The 17,110-nt window shown below is 37.0% G+C and overlaps 1 protein-coding gene across 1 annotated transcript in view; it reads right to left on the minus strand.

Annotated features, from left to right (window-relative positions):
* Positions 1 to 17,110, minus strand: part of LOC121380745 (calcitonin receptor-like) — a 64,613-nt gene that overhangs the window by 38,843 nt on the left and 8,660 nt on the right. The window contains exons 3-4 of the mRNA XM_041509707.1: positions 15,754 to 15,851; positions 4,419 to 4,510 (exon numbers count right to left, since the gene is read on the minus strand). Of these exons, the coding sequence (XP_041365641.1) occupies positions 4,419 to 4,510; positions 15,754 to 15,851 (190 nt within the window). The remainder of the gene's footprint in view (positions 1 to 4,418; positions 4,511 to 15,753; positions 15,852 to 17,110) is intronic.

Raw genomic sequence — 17,110 nt, forward strand, 5'->3', positions numbered from 1 at the left:
ACTGACGATACCGAAATACACGAGGGTAATAATCTCTTTATCATATAAGCTCAAGCTTAATACAACGTGTTTTTGTAAACTGTACAAACAACTTTAATTCCAGTCCGCCATTACTAGATATTCAAATGACGTAAGAATATGTGGTGAGGTGTATTTTTGAATGGAAATGACGTCAAACTCGAATGACGTCATTTTGGATGTCCTTACATCAAAATAAAGTTATGCCTAACGTTTTTTTTTCGTTTTTTCTGAACGCAGGACAGCTTTCAGTGTCAAATTGCCATTAACATGTTTTTATTTGATGATTATGAATGCATACGTCAATCATGGAGTGTCACCCAAGTACGTTTGCTTAAATATCAATAAACCTAGAGCCGAGACCTCGACTAATTTACAGCTAATTTGCAAAGTTATCAAATTCTTAAAGTATATGATCTGAAAAATATCACATACTTTGATTGCACTGAAAATGTAAGATATTATATGATAAATATATATATATATATATATATATATATATATATATATATATATATATATATATATATATATATATATATATATATATATATATATATATATATATATATATATATATATATATACACACACATTCATTGGCTCTCTCTCTCTCTCTCTCTCTCTCTCTCTCTCTCTCTCTCTCTCTCTCTCTCTCTCTCTCTCTCTCTCTCTCTCTCTCTCTCTCTCTCTCTCTCTCTCTCTCTCTCTCTCTTTCGTCCAATTTAATGTCGAAATAACCATATGTTAGACTCCAGTTAGCTATGCTGAGGTACCGTTAAATAAAACTCCCTGTCTTTTCTTGCTTGAAGACAGCAGACTAATTGCGTGACGCCTTCACAGATTTACTGCCTTGATCACTGGTGATCTGTGCACTGAACATGTTAAACACATTACCCACATGGGAAACACAAATTATTCTGCAGCTATTACACAATTTATTTTGTTTAAAGATAGGAAAGACATAATGGGCCATAATTTAGACCGTCTGTGTTTGTCTTACACGCATGTAACTACGTCATTTACAATGATTAAGCAACTGCGTTTAATATATATAAACACTAGTCCGTCCATAATCTAGCAGGCGATATCGTGCTTTTTTTGTTTTAGTGGCCGGTCCGAATATTCGAATATTCGCTCCCTAATTTGCTATTTGAAATATTCGAATTATATTATTTATTTATTATTTAGCAAACAAATAAAAAAATAATAAATAAATAAATAAATAAATAAACAAACAAACAAAAACAAAACCATGTGAAGTGAAATAGTAGTTTCGTGTATGATTTCCGTTTGTTTGTATGCTTTCCATAATTCGGTATTGATAATTCAGTAGTACTAGACGAGAAGGTTAGCTACCAGTCATTACTGCATCATGAATTTTGTTCTGTCGTATCTTGCCTTTTGAGAGTTATTAAAACTTGATTACTCAACTCAGATCATAAACAAACGTTAGTTTCATTAGTCATGTGTTGTTTATTTGCTATTCGAATATTTACTCGTTATTTAAATCGAATATTCGAATATCATTTTCAGACAGAATACCGAACTATACTGTGTTGTGGGTTTGTTTTTGTTAGTGTTTTTGCAGGAAGTCGCAATCGCCGTAATATTTAGGACCTAACCCCATTTCAAAAGCAACATCACGTCAGTTTTGGGTGGGTTTTTTAGGTGGTATGTTTTGTGTGTGTTGTTGTTGTTGTTGCTGCTGCTGCTGCTACTGCTGTTGTTGTTGTTGTCGTTGTTTGTTTGTTGTTGTTGTTGCTGCTGCTGCTGCTGTTGTTGTTGTTGTCTGTGCTTTTTTGTTTTTGTTTTTTTGTTTCTTGGGGTATTTTTAGTGGTTTTTATTTATTTGTTTGTTTGTTTGTTTGTTTGGGTATTTTTAGAGGAGGTTGGTTTTGTGTGTTTGTTTTTGTTGCCTTTTGTGTTTTAATTTAATAGTTTTGTACTTAGTAATGTTATGCACTAGCCATGGTATCTTTTAACGGAGATATAGTTCGTTGCTTTTGGCTTTTTTTTTTTTTTTTTCTAACATGAAAAATCGCAAACAAAATCGAAGTAGTATTAAATACATATATATGCCATTTATTTGTCTCTGTGTTTTGGTCCTTGGTGTGTGCCGGAAAGTACCCAACAGAGATTATAAATACAAATGTAACTTGATTTGTGTATGTAATATAACACCACTGTCGATATTCTTCATTTAAGATTGTCGTTGATACTAAATATTGTTCTTTGTGTTTTAATTTCCAACACAATAACATTTGCCTTTAAATTAGAATTACATTATTTGAAATGACTTAATCACGTAACATCATTGTTTAGCTTGATATATTTGGAAGGTGAATAGCGGGAAAAGTATGCAATACAACTTGTTGAGAATTTGCACAAATCTAGTTTATTATATTATGTTCATGGTAGATATATCACATTGATATATAGTTTACTCTCAAAACGTAATGTCAAAAACAATATTCAATCAATCAATTGTTTTATTCAAAGTTTGTTAGGCCTCCGAACCATATTACAATCAATGTATTACATTTCAGTGTATAGTGCACATATATAAAATATTAAAATAGAAAATAGCAACATATAAATATTCTTAAACAAAATTTCTTTTTTTTCAGTAGTTTTAGCAAAGCTGCCAACGTATATCCTTTTGTTGTTTAGTTTTATTTTTAGTTTTGGAAAACAAAAACAGTATTGTTGATATCAATATTGTGTTTCATACTTGTTCAGCTGCTCAACTTTGAAACAAGAGACTTTGTTCATGAATCGTCTGACATATTGTTATTTAGTCTTTTGTATTTGATAATGGAACAAAGAAATAATCTGGCTTCCTTTGTATCACTGTTCTAGGTTGTTCGTATTGAAAATGGCTTTTAATTCCAAAATGTCTAATTCTGTAGCGGTATCGGAGAACACAAAATATCTAATTGCATTCGGTACTACGTCATTTCATTAATGTATAAACCATAAGCGTACGAGATAGGGAGGCGGGGGTGCAATTGCCCTCTTCCTCTGTCTGTTAGTAATGTTATCGTGAATAAATGGTGTTATCCAGATTCGGACATTTTCGTCTAATTCGGGCAAAAGACAGCCTATGGAACAAACAGGTTGGTATGGCAAAAGTAAAACTTTGTTTGTTTTCTTTAATGACACGAGTAGAGCACAGATAATTTGTATTCATCGACCTATTGGATGTCAAACATTTGGTCATCGTGATATGTAGGCAGAGGCAACCCGCTCTCTTCTTTCTGTTAGCTGCAAGGACTCTTTTATATGCACATACTACGGTCTTCGATCTATCATTCATGAATCATCGATCATTGTTTTAGACGGGCATATAAAAGATCCCACTCCGTCCATGGGGCCATTGGGCTATTTTGCGTTCCAGCCAGTGCGCCACGACTGGTATATCAAAGGCCGTGGTATGTACTACTCTGCCTGTGGGATGGTGCGTATAAAAAATCCCTTGCTGCTAATCGAAAAGAGTAGCCCATGAAGTGGCGACAGCGGGTTTCCTCTCTCAATATCTGTGTTGTCCTTAACCATGTGTCTGACGCGGGTTTCCTCTGATGACTACGTGTTAGAATTACCAAATGTTTGACATTGATGATTAATTAATCAATGTGCTCTAGTGGAGTCGTTAAACAAAAAACTTTTTCTTTAGACGGATGACAAAAGTAAGGTATGCTTGAGTAAGTATTACTTGAGTCTACTCAATTATGTTTGTTGGTGAATGCTGAGTCGGAGAAATGAACAGATTGGTTTGCTTTCTTATTGTTTTTTCTTTGTTGTTGTTGTTGGGGGTTTTGTTTGTTTTTGTCGTTGTTTATTTGTTTGGTTGTTGGTGTTTTTGGTGTGTGTGTGTGTGTGTGTGTGTGGGTGTGTGTGTGTGTGTGTGCGTTTGGTGTTGTTGTATTGTTGTGGGATTTTGTGGGGGGTTTGGGGGTGTTACTGTTGTCTTTTGGGGGCGTTGTGGGAGGTATTTTATATGTTTGGTCGTGGTGGAACTAGTTTACTGTATTTGTTATCAGTTCGTGGGGTGGAGAGGTTACATGAAAATATTGTTTATGCAGGACCAGTATTGAATTCAAATATTGTAAGTGGATAACTGCAACTTATGATATATTTTTTTAAATATATATTTTTAAAACCAAAGCCCTGCACCGACTCTCACCCCATCCGAATGATCGTGATGTCTAAAGACGAATCTCGGTGCGCTATAATTGTAGCTGATAAGCACTACACGTTTATTTTGTAACGCATCTGGAATTTGTGTGGTAGTCAAGGCACGATCACCTTCAGGGGTTATTGCATTTGGTTCGCATGACACGATCTGACAGGCCGTGGATGCTGGTGGTAGTGGAGTCCACTGGTTATAATCTACTTACCTAAATAGGTTAAAAATGCAAATACTGACGAGCAGGAGTACAATTGAAAGAGAGTAGCCGGAAATGTACATCATGATGACGCTGTACTTGTTCTGAAAGAAAATCATGACGGTTTTAAGTACACCATTATAACGATGTATGTATTCTGAAACAAAATCATAAAGCTTTGCAGTACTTGTCTTGAAACAAATTCTTTAAGATTTTAGTATATCATTATCTGGAGTGTAGCCAGAGAGGAAAAAACGCCGAGGAAAACCCAGACACTGACGGGGTGGGGGCTGTAGACCCTGGGCATTGCGGTGTGGGTTTTGGGGAAATTCCAGACAAGACGAGCGCCTCGTCTACCTTATGCTGGCTATGTTCCAGATTATGACGCTGCCATTGTCCTACAACAAAATGACAAAGCTTTTAGTATATCATTATAACGCTGTATTTATTCTGAAACATAATTATAAAGCTTTTCGGTGCATCATTATGATGCCGTAGTTGTCCTAAAGCAAACTCTTAAAGCTTTTAATTTATCAGTATGACTGTGCGTCTCTTGAAACAAACTCCTCAAGCCTTTAGAACATCATTATGACGTTGTACTTGTTTTGAAGAACATTCATCAAATGTTTCTCTTTTACTACATCACTATGACGTTGTACTTGTTTTGAAGAAAATTCATCAAATGTTTCTCTTTTACTACATCACTATGACGTTGTACTTCTCGTGAAACAAAATCAGCAAGGCTTTTAACTATTACAGAAATATATCGCTGTATTGGTCCAAAAACAAAATCATCAAGCTCTTTTAGTACACGATTATATATATATATATATATATATATATATATATATATATATATATATATATATATATATATATATATATATATATATGTATATATATATATATATATTAGCTAGCATATCCAGTGTAATCAAAGTATGTGATATTTTTCAGACTACATACTGACATAATTTGATAAGTTTGCAAATTTGATGAAAATTAATCGAGGTCACGGCACTACGTTTATTGACATTTAAACAAACCTACTACGGTGACACTCCATTACTGACGTATGCATTCATAATCTACAAACAAAAACATTTCAACAGCAACTTTACACTGAAAGCTGTCCAGCGTTCGGAAAACAAAACACTTTTTAAAGCACTAGTTTACTTGTATATAAGGATATCCAAAATGACTTCATTAGAGTTTGACATTATTTCCATTCAAAAAGTCACCGCGTCACATATTCTTACGTCATTTTAATATCGGGTAATGGCTGACTGGAATTAAAGTTGCGTATACAGTTTACAAAAACGTGTTGTATTAATATTGAGATTATATGACAAAGAGAGTATTACCTTCGCATAATACAATTTTATTCCTATTTTATATGATATTGACGATATCGAAAAACACTAGACAATAACCTAGATGTATAGATAGACAGAATGTTTCTATCTCTCCATACTGTTCTGTATATATAATTAGGAAACCTGCATTGTGCAGTGATTCTGGCGAGGGTCTAATTAAAGAGACAGGGTCACTAGACTATACATTCAAATTGCAGTTGTCACTTAACGAACGGAGGACCGCGGGAGTTTCTTAACAATAGCCAGGAGCTGTGAAGTGTTTTTCAATCAGGAAATCATTATTAAATGTATTTCAAGTAGCCTTGAGCTGGCACTAATTCACGCAGTTGTGAGAAGAGGCACAAAGTACGGAATAGCGCCTCTGTCGACAACACAGGAACACGGATCAACGAATTGTCATGGAGAAAAGTTACAGGACTAATTAGTTAACATTAATGGTCAAGCTGTTAAAGCCAACTCAATTGAGAACAAATAGCATCTATCTTAAAGCTGCAATATCGCCTTGCCATGTTATAATATCAGTTAGAAAAGCGAAAATACGAATCACGAAGAAACGTTACAGGACAAATTAGTTAACATAAATGGTTAAGCCGTTGAAGCCAGATTGTTGAAAACAAATAACATCTATCTTAAAGCTGTAATATCGCCTCGCCTGTTAGAAAGCAAAATACAGAAGAACACAAATCAATGAATTGTCACAAAGAAACATTACGTTGCGTTACGTTACGTTACGTTACGTTACGTTACGTTACGTTACGTTACAGGACTAAGTAGTTAACGTTAATGCCCATGCTGTAAAAGCCAAATTGTCCTAAAGCATTTAAGAAATTTATTAAGCATGATTCTATGAATCAAATTTAATTAAATAGCATGTTAACAGTGGGTCGATAATTTCAAATGTTTTTTTAATGTTGGTACTCGCTCTTATTGTAGAAATCTTGGGGAAAGACCACATCTCGCCACTAATATATTAAACTGCCCTGTGACAGAAACTGTGGTTGGAACACATATTTGTCGTTTTGTTTTATATGGATAAGTCAGGAAGTAGGTCATTATTGATTTGATTGATATCATCTACAAATCATCTATTGCTAAATAATTTATCGATTTTTTTATATTGAGTCTGTAACACGAATACAGAGTGATAATGTCCTGTGATTTACCACCAGCAAGCGATAAAGTTTTTTGCGGTGTTTTATGTATTTTGAGTCAGTGATCTTGATATTGAATGAAGCCTGTCACGCCTTGTTTTATCTTGATGTCTTTCAAACAAATATAATTGGTTTGGCACCGCGGATGGTTTATCAACTTATAGGTTCTTCGCCTTCAAAACAATTTGACCTAACGGTGTTCCAATGATCGATTAGAACAGAAATTGATTGGTTTGGCACCGCGGATGGTTTATCAACTTATAGGTTCTTCGCCTTGAAAACAATTTGACCTAACGGTGTTCCAATGATCGATTAGAACAGAAATTGATTGGTTTGGCACCGCGGATGGTTTATCAACTTATAGGTTCTTCGCCTTGAAAACAATTTGACCTAACGGTGTTCCAATGATCGATTAGAACAGAAATTGATTGGTTTGGCACCGCGGATGGTTTATCAACTTGTAGGTTCTTCGCCTTGAAAACAATTTGACCTAACGGTGTTCCAATGATCGATTAGAACAGAAATTGATTGGTTTGGCACCGCGGATGGTTTATCAACTTGTAGGTTCTTCGCCTTGAAAACAATTTGACCTAACGGTGTTCCAATGATCGATTAGAACAGAAATTGATTGGTTTGGCACCGCGGATGGTTTATCAACTTATAGGTTCTTCGCCTTGAAAACAATTTGACCTAACGGTGTTCCAATGATCGATTAGAACAGAAATTGATTGGTTTGGCACCGCGGATGGTTTATCAACTTGTAGGTTCTTCGCCTTGAAAACAATTTGACCTAACGGTGTTCCAATGATCGATTAGAACAGAAATTGATTGGTTTGGCACCGCGGATGGTTTATCAACTTGTAGGTTCTTCGCCTTGAAAACAATTTGACCTAACGGTGTTCCAATGATCGATTAGAACAGAAATTGATTGGTTTGGCACCGCGGATGGTTTATCAACTTCTAGGTTCTTCGCCTTGAAAACAATTTGACCTAACGGTGTTCCAATGATCGATTAGAACAGAAATTGATTGAATTGGCACCGCGGATGGTTTATCAACTTATAGGTTCTTCGCCTTGAAAACAATTTGACCTAACGGTGTTCCAATGATCGATTAGAACAGAAATTGATTGGTTTGGCACCGCGGATGGTTTATCAACTTATAGGTTCTTCACCTTGAAAACAATTTGACCTAACGGTGTTCCAATGATCGATTAGAACAGAAATTGATTGAATTGGCACCGCGGATGGTTTATCAACTTATAGGTTCTTCGCCTTGAAAACAATTTGACCTAACGGTGTTCCAATGATCGATTAGAACAGAAATTGATTGGTTTGGCACCGCGGATGGTTTATCAACTTATAGGTTCTTCGCCTTGAAAACAATTTGACCTAACGGTGTTCCAATGATCGATTAGAACAGAAATTGATTGGTTTGGCACCGCGGATGGTTTATCAACTTGTAGGTTCTTCGCCTTGAAAACAATTTGACCTAACGGTGTTCCAATGGTCGATTAGAACAGAAATTGATTGGTTTGGCACCGCGGATGGTTTATCAACTTGTAGGTTCTTCGCCTTGAAAACAGTTTGACCTAACGGTGTTCCAATGATCGATTAGAACAGAAATTGATTGGTTTGGCACCGCGGATGGTTTATCAACTTGTAGGTTCTTCGCCTTGAAAACAATTTGACCTAACGGTGTTCCAATGGTCGATTAGAACAGAAATTGATTGGTTTGGCATCGCGGATGGTTTATCAACTTGTAGGTTCTTCGCCTTGAAAACAATTTGACCTAACGGTGTTCCAATGATCGATTAGAACAGAAATTTATTGGTTTGGCACCGCGGATGGTTTATCAACTTGTAGGTTCTTCGCCTTGAAAACAATTTGACCTAACGGTGTTCCAATGATCGATTAGAACAGAAATTGATTGGTTTGGCACCGCGGATGGTTTATCAACTTATAGGTTCTTCGCCTTGAAAACAATTTGACCTAACGGTGTTCCAATGATCGATTAGAACAGAAATTGATTGGTTTGGCACCGCGGATGGTTTATCAACTTATAGGTTCTTCGCTTTGAAAACAATTTGACCTAACGGTGTTCCAATGATCGATTAGAACAGAAATTGATTGGTTTGGCACCGCGGATGGTTTATCAACTTATAGGTTCTTCGCCTTGAAAACAATTTGACCTAACAGTGTTCCAATGATCGATTAGAACAGAAATTGATTGGTTTGGCACCGCGGATGGTTTATCAACTTGTAGGTTCTTCGCCTTGAAAACAATTTGACCTAACGGTGTTCCAATGATCGATTAGAACAGAAATTGATTGGTTTGGCTCCGCGGATGGTTTATCAACTTATAGGTTCTTCGCCTTGAAAACAATTTGACCTAACGGTGTTCCAATGATCGATTAGAACAGAAATTGATTGGTTTGGCTCCGCGGATGGTTTATCAACTTATAGGTTCTTCGCCTTGAAAACAATTTGACCTAACGGTGTTCCAATGATCGATTAGAACAGAAATTGATTGGTTTGGCACCGCGGATGGTTTATCAACTTATAGGTTCTTCGCCTTGAAAACAATTTGACCTAACGGTGTTCCAATGATCGATTAGAACAGAAATTGATTGGTTTGGCTCCGCGGATGGTTTATCAACTTATAGGTTCTTCGCCTTGAAAACAATTTGACCTAACGGTGTTCCAATGATCGATTAGAACAGAAATTGATTGGTTTGGCACCGCGGATGGTTTATCAACTTATAGGTTCTTCGCCTTGAAAACAATTTGACCTAACGGTGTTCCAATGATCGATTAGAACAGAAATTGATTGGTTTGGCACCGCGGATGGTTTATCAACTTATAGGTTCTTCGCCTTGAAAACAATTTGACCTAACGGTGTTCCAATGATCGATTAGAACAGAAATTGATTGGTTTGGCACCGCGGATGGTTTATCAACTTATAGGTTCTTCGCCTTGAAAACAATTTGACCTAACGGTGTTCCAATGATCGATTAGAACAGAAATTGATTGGTTTGGCTCCGCGGATGGTTTATCAACTTATAGGTTCTTCGCCTTGAAAACAATTTGACGTAACGGTGTTCCAATGATCGATTAGAACAGAAATTGATTGGTTTGGCACCGCGGATGGTTTATCAACTTATAGGTTCTTCGCCTTGAAAACAATTTGACCTAACGGTGTTCCAATGATCGATTAGAACAGAAATTGATTGGTTTGGCTCCGCGGATGGTTTATCAACTTATAGGTTCTTCGCCTTCAAAACAATTTGACCTAACGGTGTTCCAATGATCGATTAGAACAGAAATTGATTGGTTTGGCACCGCGGATGGTTTATCAACTTATAGGTTCTTCGCCTTGAAAACAATTTGACCTAACGGTGTTCCAATGATCGATTAGAACAGAAATTGATTGGTTTGGCTCCGCGGATGGTTTATCAACTTATAGGTTCTTCGCCTTGAAAACAATTTGACCTAACGGTGTTCCAATGATCGATTAGAACAGAAATTGATTGGTTTGGCACCGCGGATGGTTTATCAACTTATAGGTTCTTCGCCTTGAAAACAATTTGACCTAACGGTGTTCCAATGATCGATTAGAACAGAAATTGATTGGTTTGGCTCCGCGGATGGTTTATCAACTTATAGGTTCTTCGCCTTGAAAACAATTTGACCTAACGGTGTTCCAATGATCGATTAGAACAGAAATTGATTGGTTTGGCTCCGCGGATGGTTTATCAACTTATAGGTTCTTCGCCTTGAAAACAATTTGACCTAACGGTGTTCCAATGATCGATTAGAACAGAAATTGATTGGTTTAGCACCGCGGATGGTTTATCAACTTGTAGGTTCTTCGCCTTGAAAACAATTTGACCTAACGGTGTTCCAATGATCGATTAGAACAGAAATTGATTGGTTTGGCACCGCGGATGGTTTATCAACTTGTAGGTTCTTCGCCTTGAAAACAATTTGACCTAACGGTGTTCCAATGATCGATTAGAACAGAAATTGATTGGTTTGGCACCGCGGATGGTTTATCAACTTGTAGGTTCTTCGCCTTGAAAACAATTTGACCTAACGGTGTTCCAATGATCGATTAGAACAGAAATTGATTGGTTTGGCACCGCGGATGGTTTATCAACTTGTAGGTTCTTCGCCTTGAAAACAATTTGACCTAACGGTGTTCCAATGATCGATTAGAACAGAAATTGATTGGTTCGGCTCTACCGACGTGATGATCGATTATACAAATCCATAATCGATTGTCACGGAAAATGTCAACTGTAATTGTTCCTCCAGTTTACATGATGGAATTGATGTAAACATTTTGGGATTGGTTTTTGTTTTCATATGTTCATAAAGGTTGAGCGCGTCATTAAATAAAACATTTCCATCTACCATGTGTTGATAAAGTTGCGGGATTATAAAGGATAATCGATTATGAAATTCCAACCGATTCCCAACACTAATCTGAGCAATATTTCTGTTAAATACATGCAGCTCTTAGCTAATAATATTACTCTATGCACATATATATATATATATATATATATATATATATATATATATATCAAACTGATATGATTAGCCCGGTGCGGGAAGGGTAATACTTGCAAACGTATATGGATTTCATCTTAATACTGCTAAATCTGAACGATTATTGGACTTTAACCTGATAATAACGCCATCCTGTTACTCTACTGGAATATGTGTGATATCCGGAAAGTATTGAATATGTTCTGGTATCCAGATAGACTTACATCGACGTAAAGTTTCAATCAATTACTTCAAAAGACTAAATCTCTTTTATCTGGTGGAACATATCATATTATAAGACGCTGAGGTCGACAAACTAAAGTACTATGGTTTCAAACAAATAAAATTAAAATAAAAGATACGCGTCAAAATTATTATTAACATTGTCTGTTTTAAACAGATAAATATGAACTTTGTCATCAAATGCCAAAACACCTTTCTGGGGCAATGAACAGACGGACGGACGGTTATTTCCTGTGGTTAACTCGTAATTACACATATTATAAATGGAATGCATCGCCACCCCCACCCCAACCACCATCACCACCAACAACATCAACAACAACAACACCACCACACTCACCCCAACATTAACACAAATTAAAATTAGATGTCACTATTATATTACATTGAAATACTTGTATTCAAAATATCATTAATTACGGTTTAAAAGTAATATTATAATTGCATTTATTAACTTTTGAAACACAGTTTAAAAAATTATTTTTTCTTAATTTACATAAACACGTATCATACGCATACAGTACTCATCCTGTACACGCAAGTCATACCATTGTGTAGAACAATATCAGTTATTGTTCTTTTAAATCTTAGCTTCTCGTTTGTAATTACATAATTTTTCTGACTATATGAGATTTTGAACTCTAAAACTCAATAATTATGGATTGTCTTTCAGCATTAAATATTGTTACACTTCTCAAAATAGAATAATCTTGGTTAACAAGTAAACGAAATAAAAGATTGATCAAGGTCGTATAATCCGTCTGGAAACAAACCACGCGCATCAACCGAATCAGACTACTTATTACCAGAAAAAAAACATTAAACAGAAAAAAAATCAGAAAAAAAAATAAACGAAAACTAATTTCACTTAACAAATATTCTAGCGCGAAAATGTGGGGTTCTTTTACACAAAAGTGTCAATTCTAATATTTGTATTGACTGATGTTAGCGTCCCACGTCTATTACCACTAAATTCTATCGGGGAAAGTGCATGTTATTAACACACACAAAAAACACCACATTGAATCGCTGATAGGACCACGGAACTATTGGCTTAATAATTCTAGAGTTACTGTAGCGGCTACGTTTACCAGTTTCTCCGCTATTAATCTCCACGTCGCTGTAATATATCGTTTTTAATTATGCCATCAGTATCATTACTGCCTTGTATGGAACCATCCAACGCCAGCTTTCTAGATTAACGTTTATTCCTGGTGCTTCTGTGTATTATATCATCAGTGCCAGCGTATTCAGAAGGTGTGATCCGTGATACTATTGAGACGACTTGCCAAACGTTTATGTAACACTGTCACGCCAACTTATTTTCCTGATTATATCAAACTGAGGTCAAAGCTATCTGGGATGCCTGTCAAAAAAAGAGAGTTTGTTTTGTTTAACGACACCACTAGAGCACATTGACTAATTAATCACCGGCTACTGGATGTCAAACATTTGGTAATTCTTGTAGTCATCAGAGGAAACCCGCTACAGTTTTACTAATGCAGCAAGGGATCGTTTATATGCACCATCCCACAAACAGGATAGCACATACCACGGACTTTGATATACCAGTTCGTGGTGCTGCAACGAGAAATAGCTCAATGGACCCACCGATGGGGATCGATCCCAAACCGACCGCGCATCAAGCGAGCACTTTACCATTGGGCTACGTCCCGCCCCGGGCTGTCTGTCCAAGACAGTGGGTTAAAGGCTCATACACACTACATGCAGCGCGTCTGGTGCATCAGCAGCTTATGTTTTCTGCATACACACCATATACAAGTATTTCATTGTGGCATGCCATTGCGTTTTGCAGTCTATATAAGCCTTTAGTGGTTAGTCAAAGAGAAGTCTGTGTAGTGACATTTCAAATACCCATTGAGTTTTTAAAAGCCGGTTAGAAGCCGGTGCCAGGGTGTGAACCCAATACCTACCAGCTTCGATTCCTGTCCTAAACTACGGCGGCCAGTAAGCCAGATACTGTGTTGTAATTACTGCTGTCTGGAGCTAACCTGATTAGTAATCTAGACCGCTTGCATTAGGTTCTTCTAGAGATAGATTTCACCATCTTCCTACACACCTAGTATCCGGGTTAAGAAGTCGTACCGACAGTACTGGGTTCTCATCCCGGCACCGTCTTTCTCCCACTAGTGTTGGGAATCGATTAGAATTTCATCATCGAGCTACAGTTCGTTTATTCCAACCGATAAACGTGTCATTATACGACCGGTTAGAATTGTGTGATCTTAAGACAGTTAAAATAAAACTTTGTTTTGTTTAACGACACCACTAGAGAACATTGATTTATTAATCATCGGCTATTGAATATCAAACATTTGGTAATTTTAACATATAGTCTTAGAGAGGAAACCCGCTTAGCAGCAAGGAATCTTTTATATGCACAGACAGGATAGAACATATCACGGCCTTTGATATACATGTACTAGTCATGGTGCATTGGCTAGAACGAGAAATAGCCCAATGGGCCCACTGACGGGAATCGATCCCAAATCGACCGCGCATCAAGCGAACGCTTTACTACAGGGCTATCCCAGCCCTCGTAAGAAGGATTTTAATTGTAAGGATCATGTACCTATTGTCGTGTTCTCCGGAATAGATCCTATAAGTTGCTATTTTTATCTTTAATAACTATTTAATTAGTTCTTTTCTTTGAGCAAACATGGACACAAACCCAAATCAATGCGCATTAACATCAATTCAATCATTTATTTTATTTCAACTTATTTTTGTGCTTATATCTAATTCAGGTTCAAGCACAGATGGTCAGTGGTTAGTGAGAGAGAAGAGGGTGTGGTGGTCTTACTCCTACCCATTAATTCATTAAAGCTCGCTCTGGGTGGGAGCCGGTACCGGGCTGCGAACCCTGTACCTACCAGCCTTATGTCCGATGGCTTAACCACGACACCACCGAGGCCGGTACCATGCTGCGAAAACTGTACCTACCAGCCTTATGTCCGATGGCTTAACCACGACTCCATTTAAATTGTAGAAACTATTACAGATAATGCTTTCAGCGACAATCGATCATGACTTTTTGTTATAATCGATCATCACATCGGTATAAGCCAACCGATCAACTTTCGATTGTTATCGATCATTGAAACATAATTTTCACGCACTATTTAGCGGTTCAGTGGGTAGATGTAAGGCTACTCTACCAATTTCTCTCTTTTGGTTTGATAATAAATACTATAGCCCTTCCTACAGGGAGCGCCTTTTCATACTATGGAATATACTACAAGTTATGTATTTCTGAGCGAGGCGGGACGTAGCTCAGTGGTACAATGCTCGTCTGATGCGCGATCGATTTAGGATCGATTCCCGTCGGTGGACCTATTGGGCTATTTCTCGTTCCAGCCAGTGTTCAAAGGCCGTGGTATGTACTATTATGTCTGTGGGATGGTGCATATAAAAGACCCCTTGCTGCTAATCGAAAAGAGTAGCCCATGAAGTGGCGACAGCAGGATACCTCTCTCAATATTTGGGTGGTACATATAACCGTATGTACTGAGTGTGTCGTTAAATAAAACACTTCCTTCTTTCCATTTTATTTCTAAGCCGATTATCTTTGAGCATTAAATATCGTTACGGCTCGAGATTTAGCTCAGTCGGTTGAGTGCTCGCTTGATGTGCTTGCATAGCACAATCCAACCACCTCGGTGATTGCATTTTTTTCTCGTTCCAACCAGTGTACCACAACTGGTCAAAAGCCGTGGTATGTCCTTTCCAGAACTGTCTGTGGGAAAGTGCATATAAAAGATATCTTGCTGCTTTCAGAAATATGTAGCGGGTTTCTTCTGCCGACCACGTATCAGAATTAACAAATATTTGAAATCCAATAGCCGATGACTAATTAATTAATGTGCTCTAGTGTTATCGTTAAACAAAACAAACTTTTTTTTAACATTACTAGATTGGTTACAAGAGTACTGCCATTTTCAAGACGGGTAACTCGCGTTAAGGCTGAATGAACAAATAGTTATAAATAGGTTAACTAAACTCACGCCAAGACTTGAGCAGGGCCGATAGTCCGTCCATATTTTCTGTGTGTACGGGTGTCTGTACCAACGTCCATCCGGCATGCACTGCTTGACGGCAAAGGCTGCAAAATATAAACACAAGTCGTTATTTCTGCAGTGTCACATGTATTGCACAACGGTATATTACTAATATCTTACAACAAGAATATTTCACGAGTATAACCTGTTTTGTATAACAGTATGATATATTACCATATCGTAATATACTAAACTATTTCTCCAGTATCACATGTATTATATAACGGTATAATATATTACCATAATATAAAATACTAAAGTAAAAACTGGCAATTATAATTCTAAAATAAAAGGAAGGGAATATAAACTCAGAACGTTTTAAACTACGATATTTGGTTATTTCGAATTTTTTTTCACAACACCACTAGAGTACATTGATTTATTAATCATCGGCTATTGGATGTCAAACATTTGGCAATTTTTACCTATGTAAATAAAACGTGTTGAGTGCGTCGATAAATAGAACATTTCCTTCCATTTTTACCTATAATCTTAGAGAGGAACCCCATTACATTTTTCCATTAGTAGCATGGGATCTTTTATATGTACCATCCCACAGACATGAAAGCACATACCACGGATTTTGGCTGGAAGGAGAAACAGTCCAATAGGCCCACCGACAGGGGATCGATCCTAGACGAACCGCGCATCAAGCGAGCACTTTACAACTAGTACTCCGCTAAGTCCAGTCCATTTTTCAATATTAAGTGGATAGGGAGAAAGTATGGAAATCCGCTGCGGACACATAAGCTAGTTCTAACGACAAATCAGTAATTTCCGATAGACAAGATAGTACATACCACGATATTTTACTATACCAGTCGTATGACACTGGTTGAGAAGGCGACCGATCATGTGACCAGTCACACCTTAGTCGACTTATAATTGTAATGCACGCATTAAAAAATCAAATTTAGTTGGCAGATATTATTGCGCTCAGGTTAACTGCTTTGAAGAAACATATTTCTTTCATTTGTCAAAATAAAACAATGCAGATATCATCGAGCACAGAGAAACCCGCAGTTTGACATTTTGGTCTAAAAGACCTTATTTGTTGCAATGCAACATGCAGTTAACCACATTGAATTATTCAGGAATCACTCGTCAAAATATGGGGATGGACATATCCTAGTAGTAAAGCGCACACACGGTGCGCAATCTATCGCCGTCGGTGAGTCCATTGGACTATTTCTCTTTCCAGTTAGTGCTCCACAACTGGTATAACAAAGGTCGTGGTATATACCACCATGCCTGTGGGATTGTGCATATAAAAGATGCCTTGCTGCTAATAGAAAGAAAGAAA

The sequence above is a fragment of the Gigantopelta aegis genome, chromosome 9 (genome assembly GCF_016097555.1).
Source record: "Gigantopelta aegis isolate Gae_Host chromosome 9, Gae_host_genome, whole genome shotgun sequence".
NCBI classification, from domain to species: Eukaryota; Metazoa; Mollusca; class Gastropoda; order Neomphalida; family Peltospiridae; genus Gigantopelta; species Gigantopelta aegis.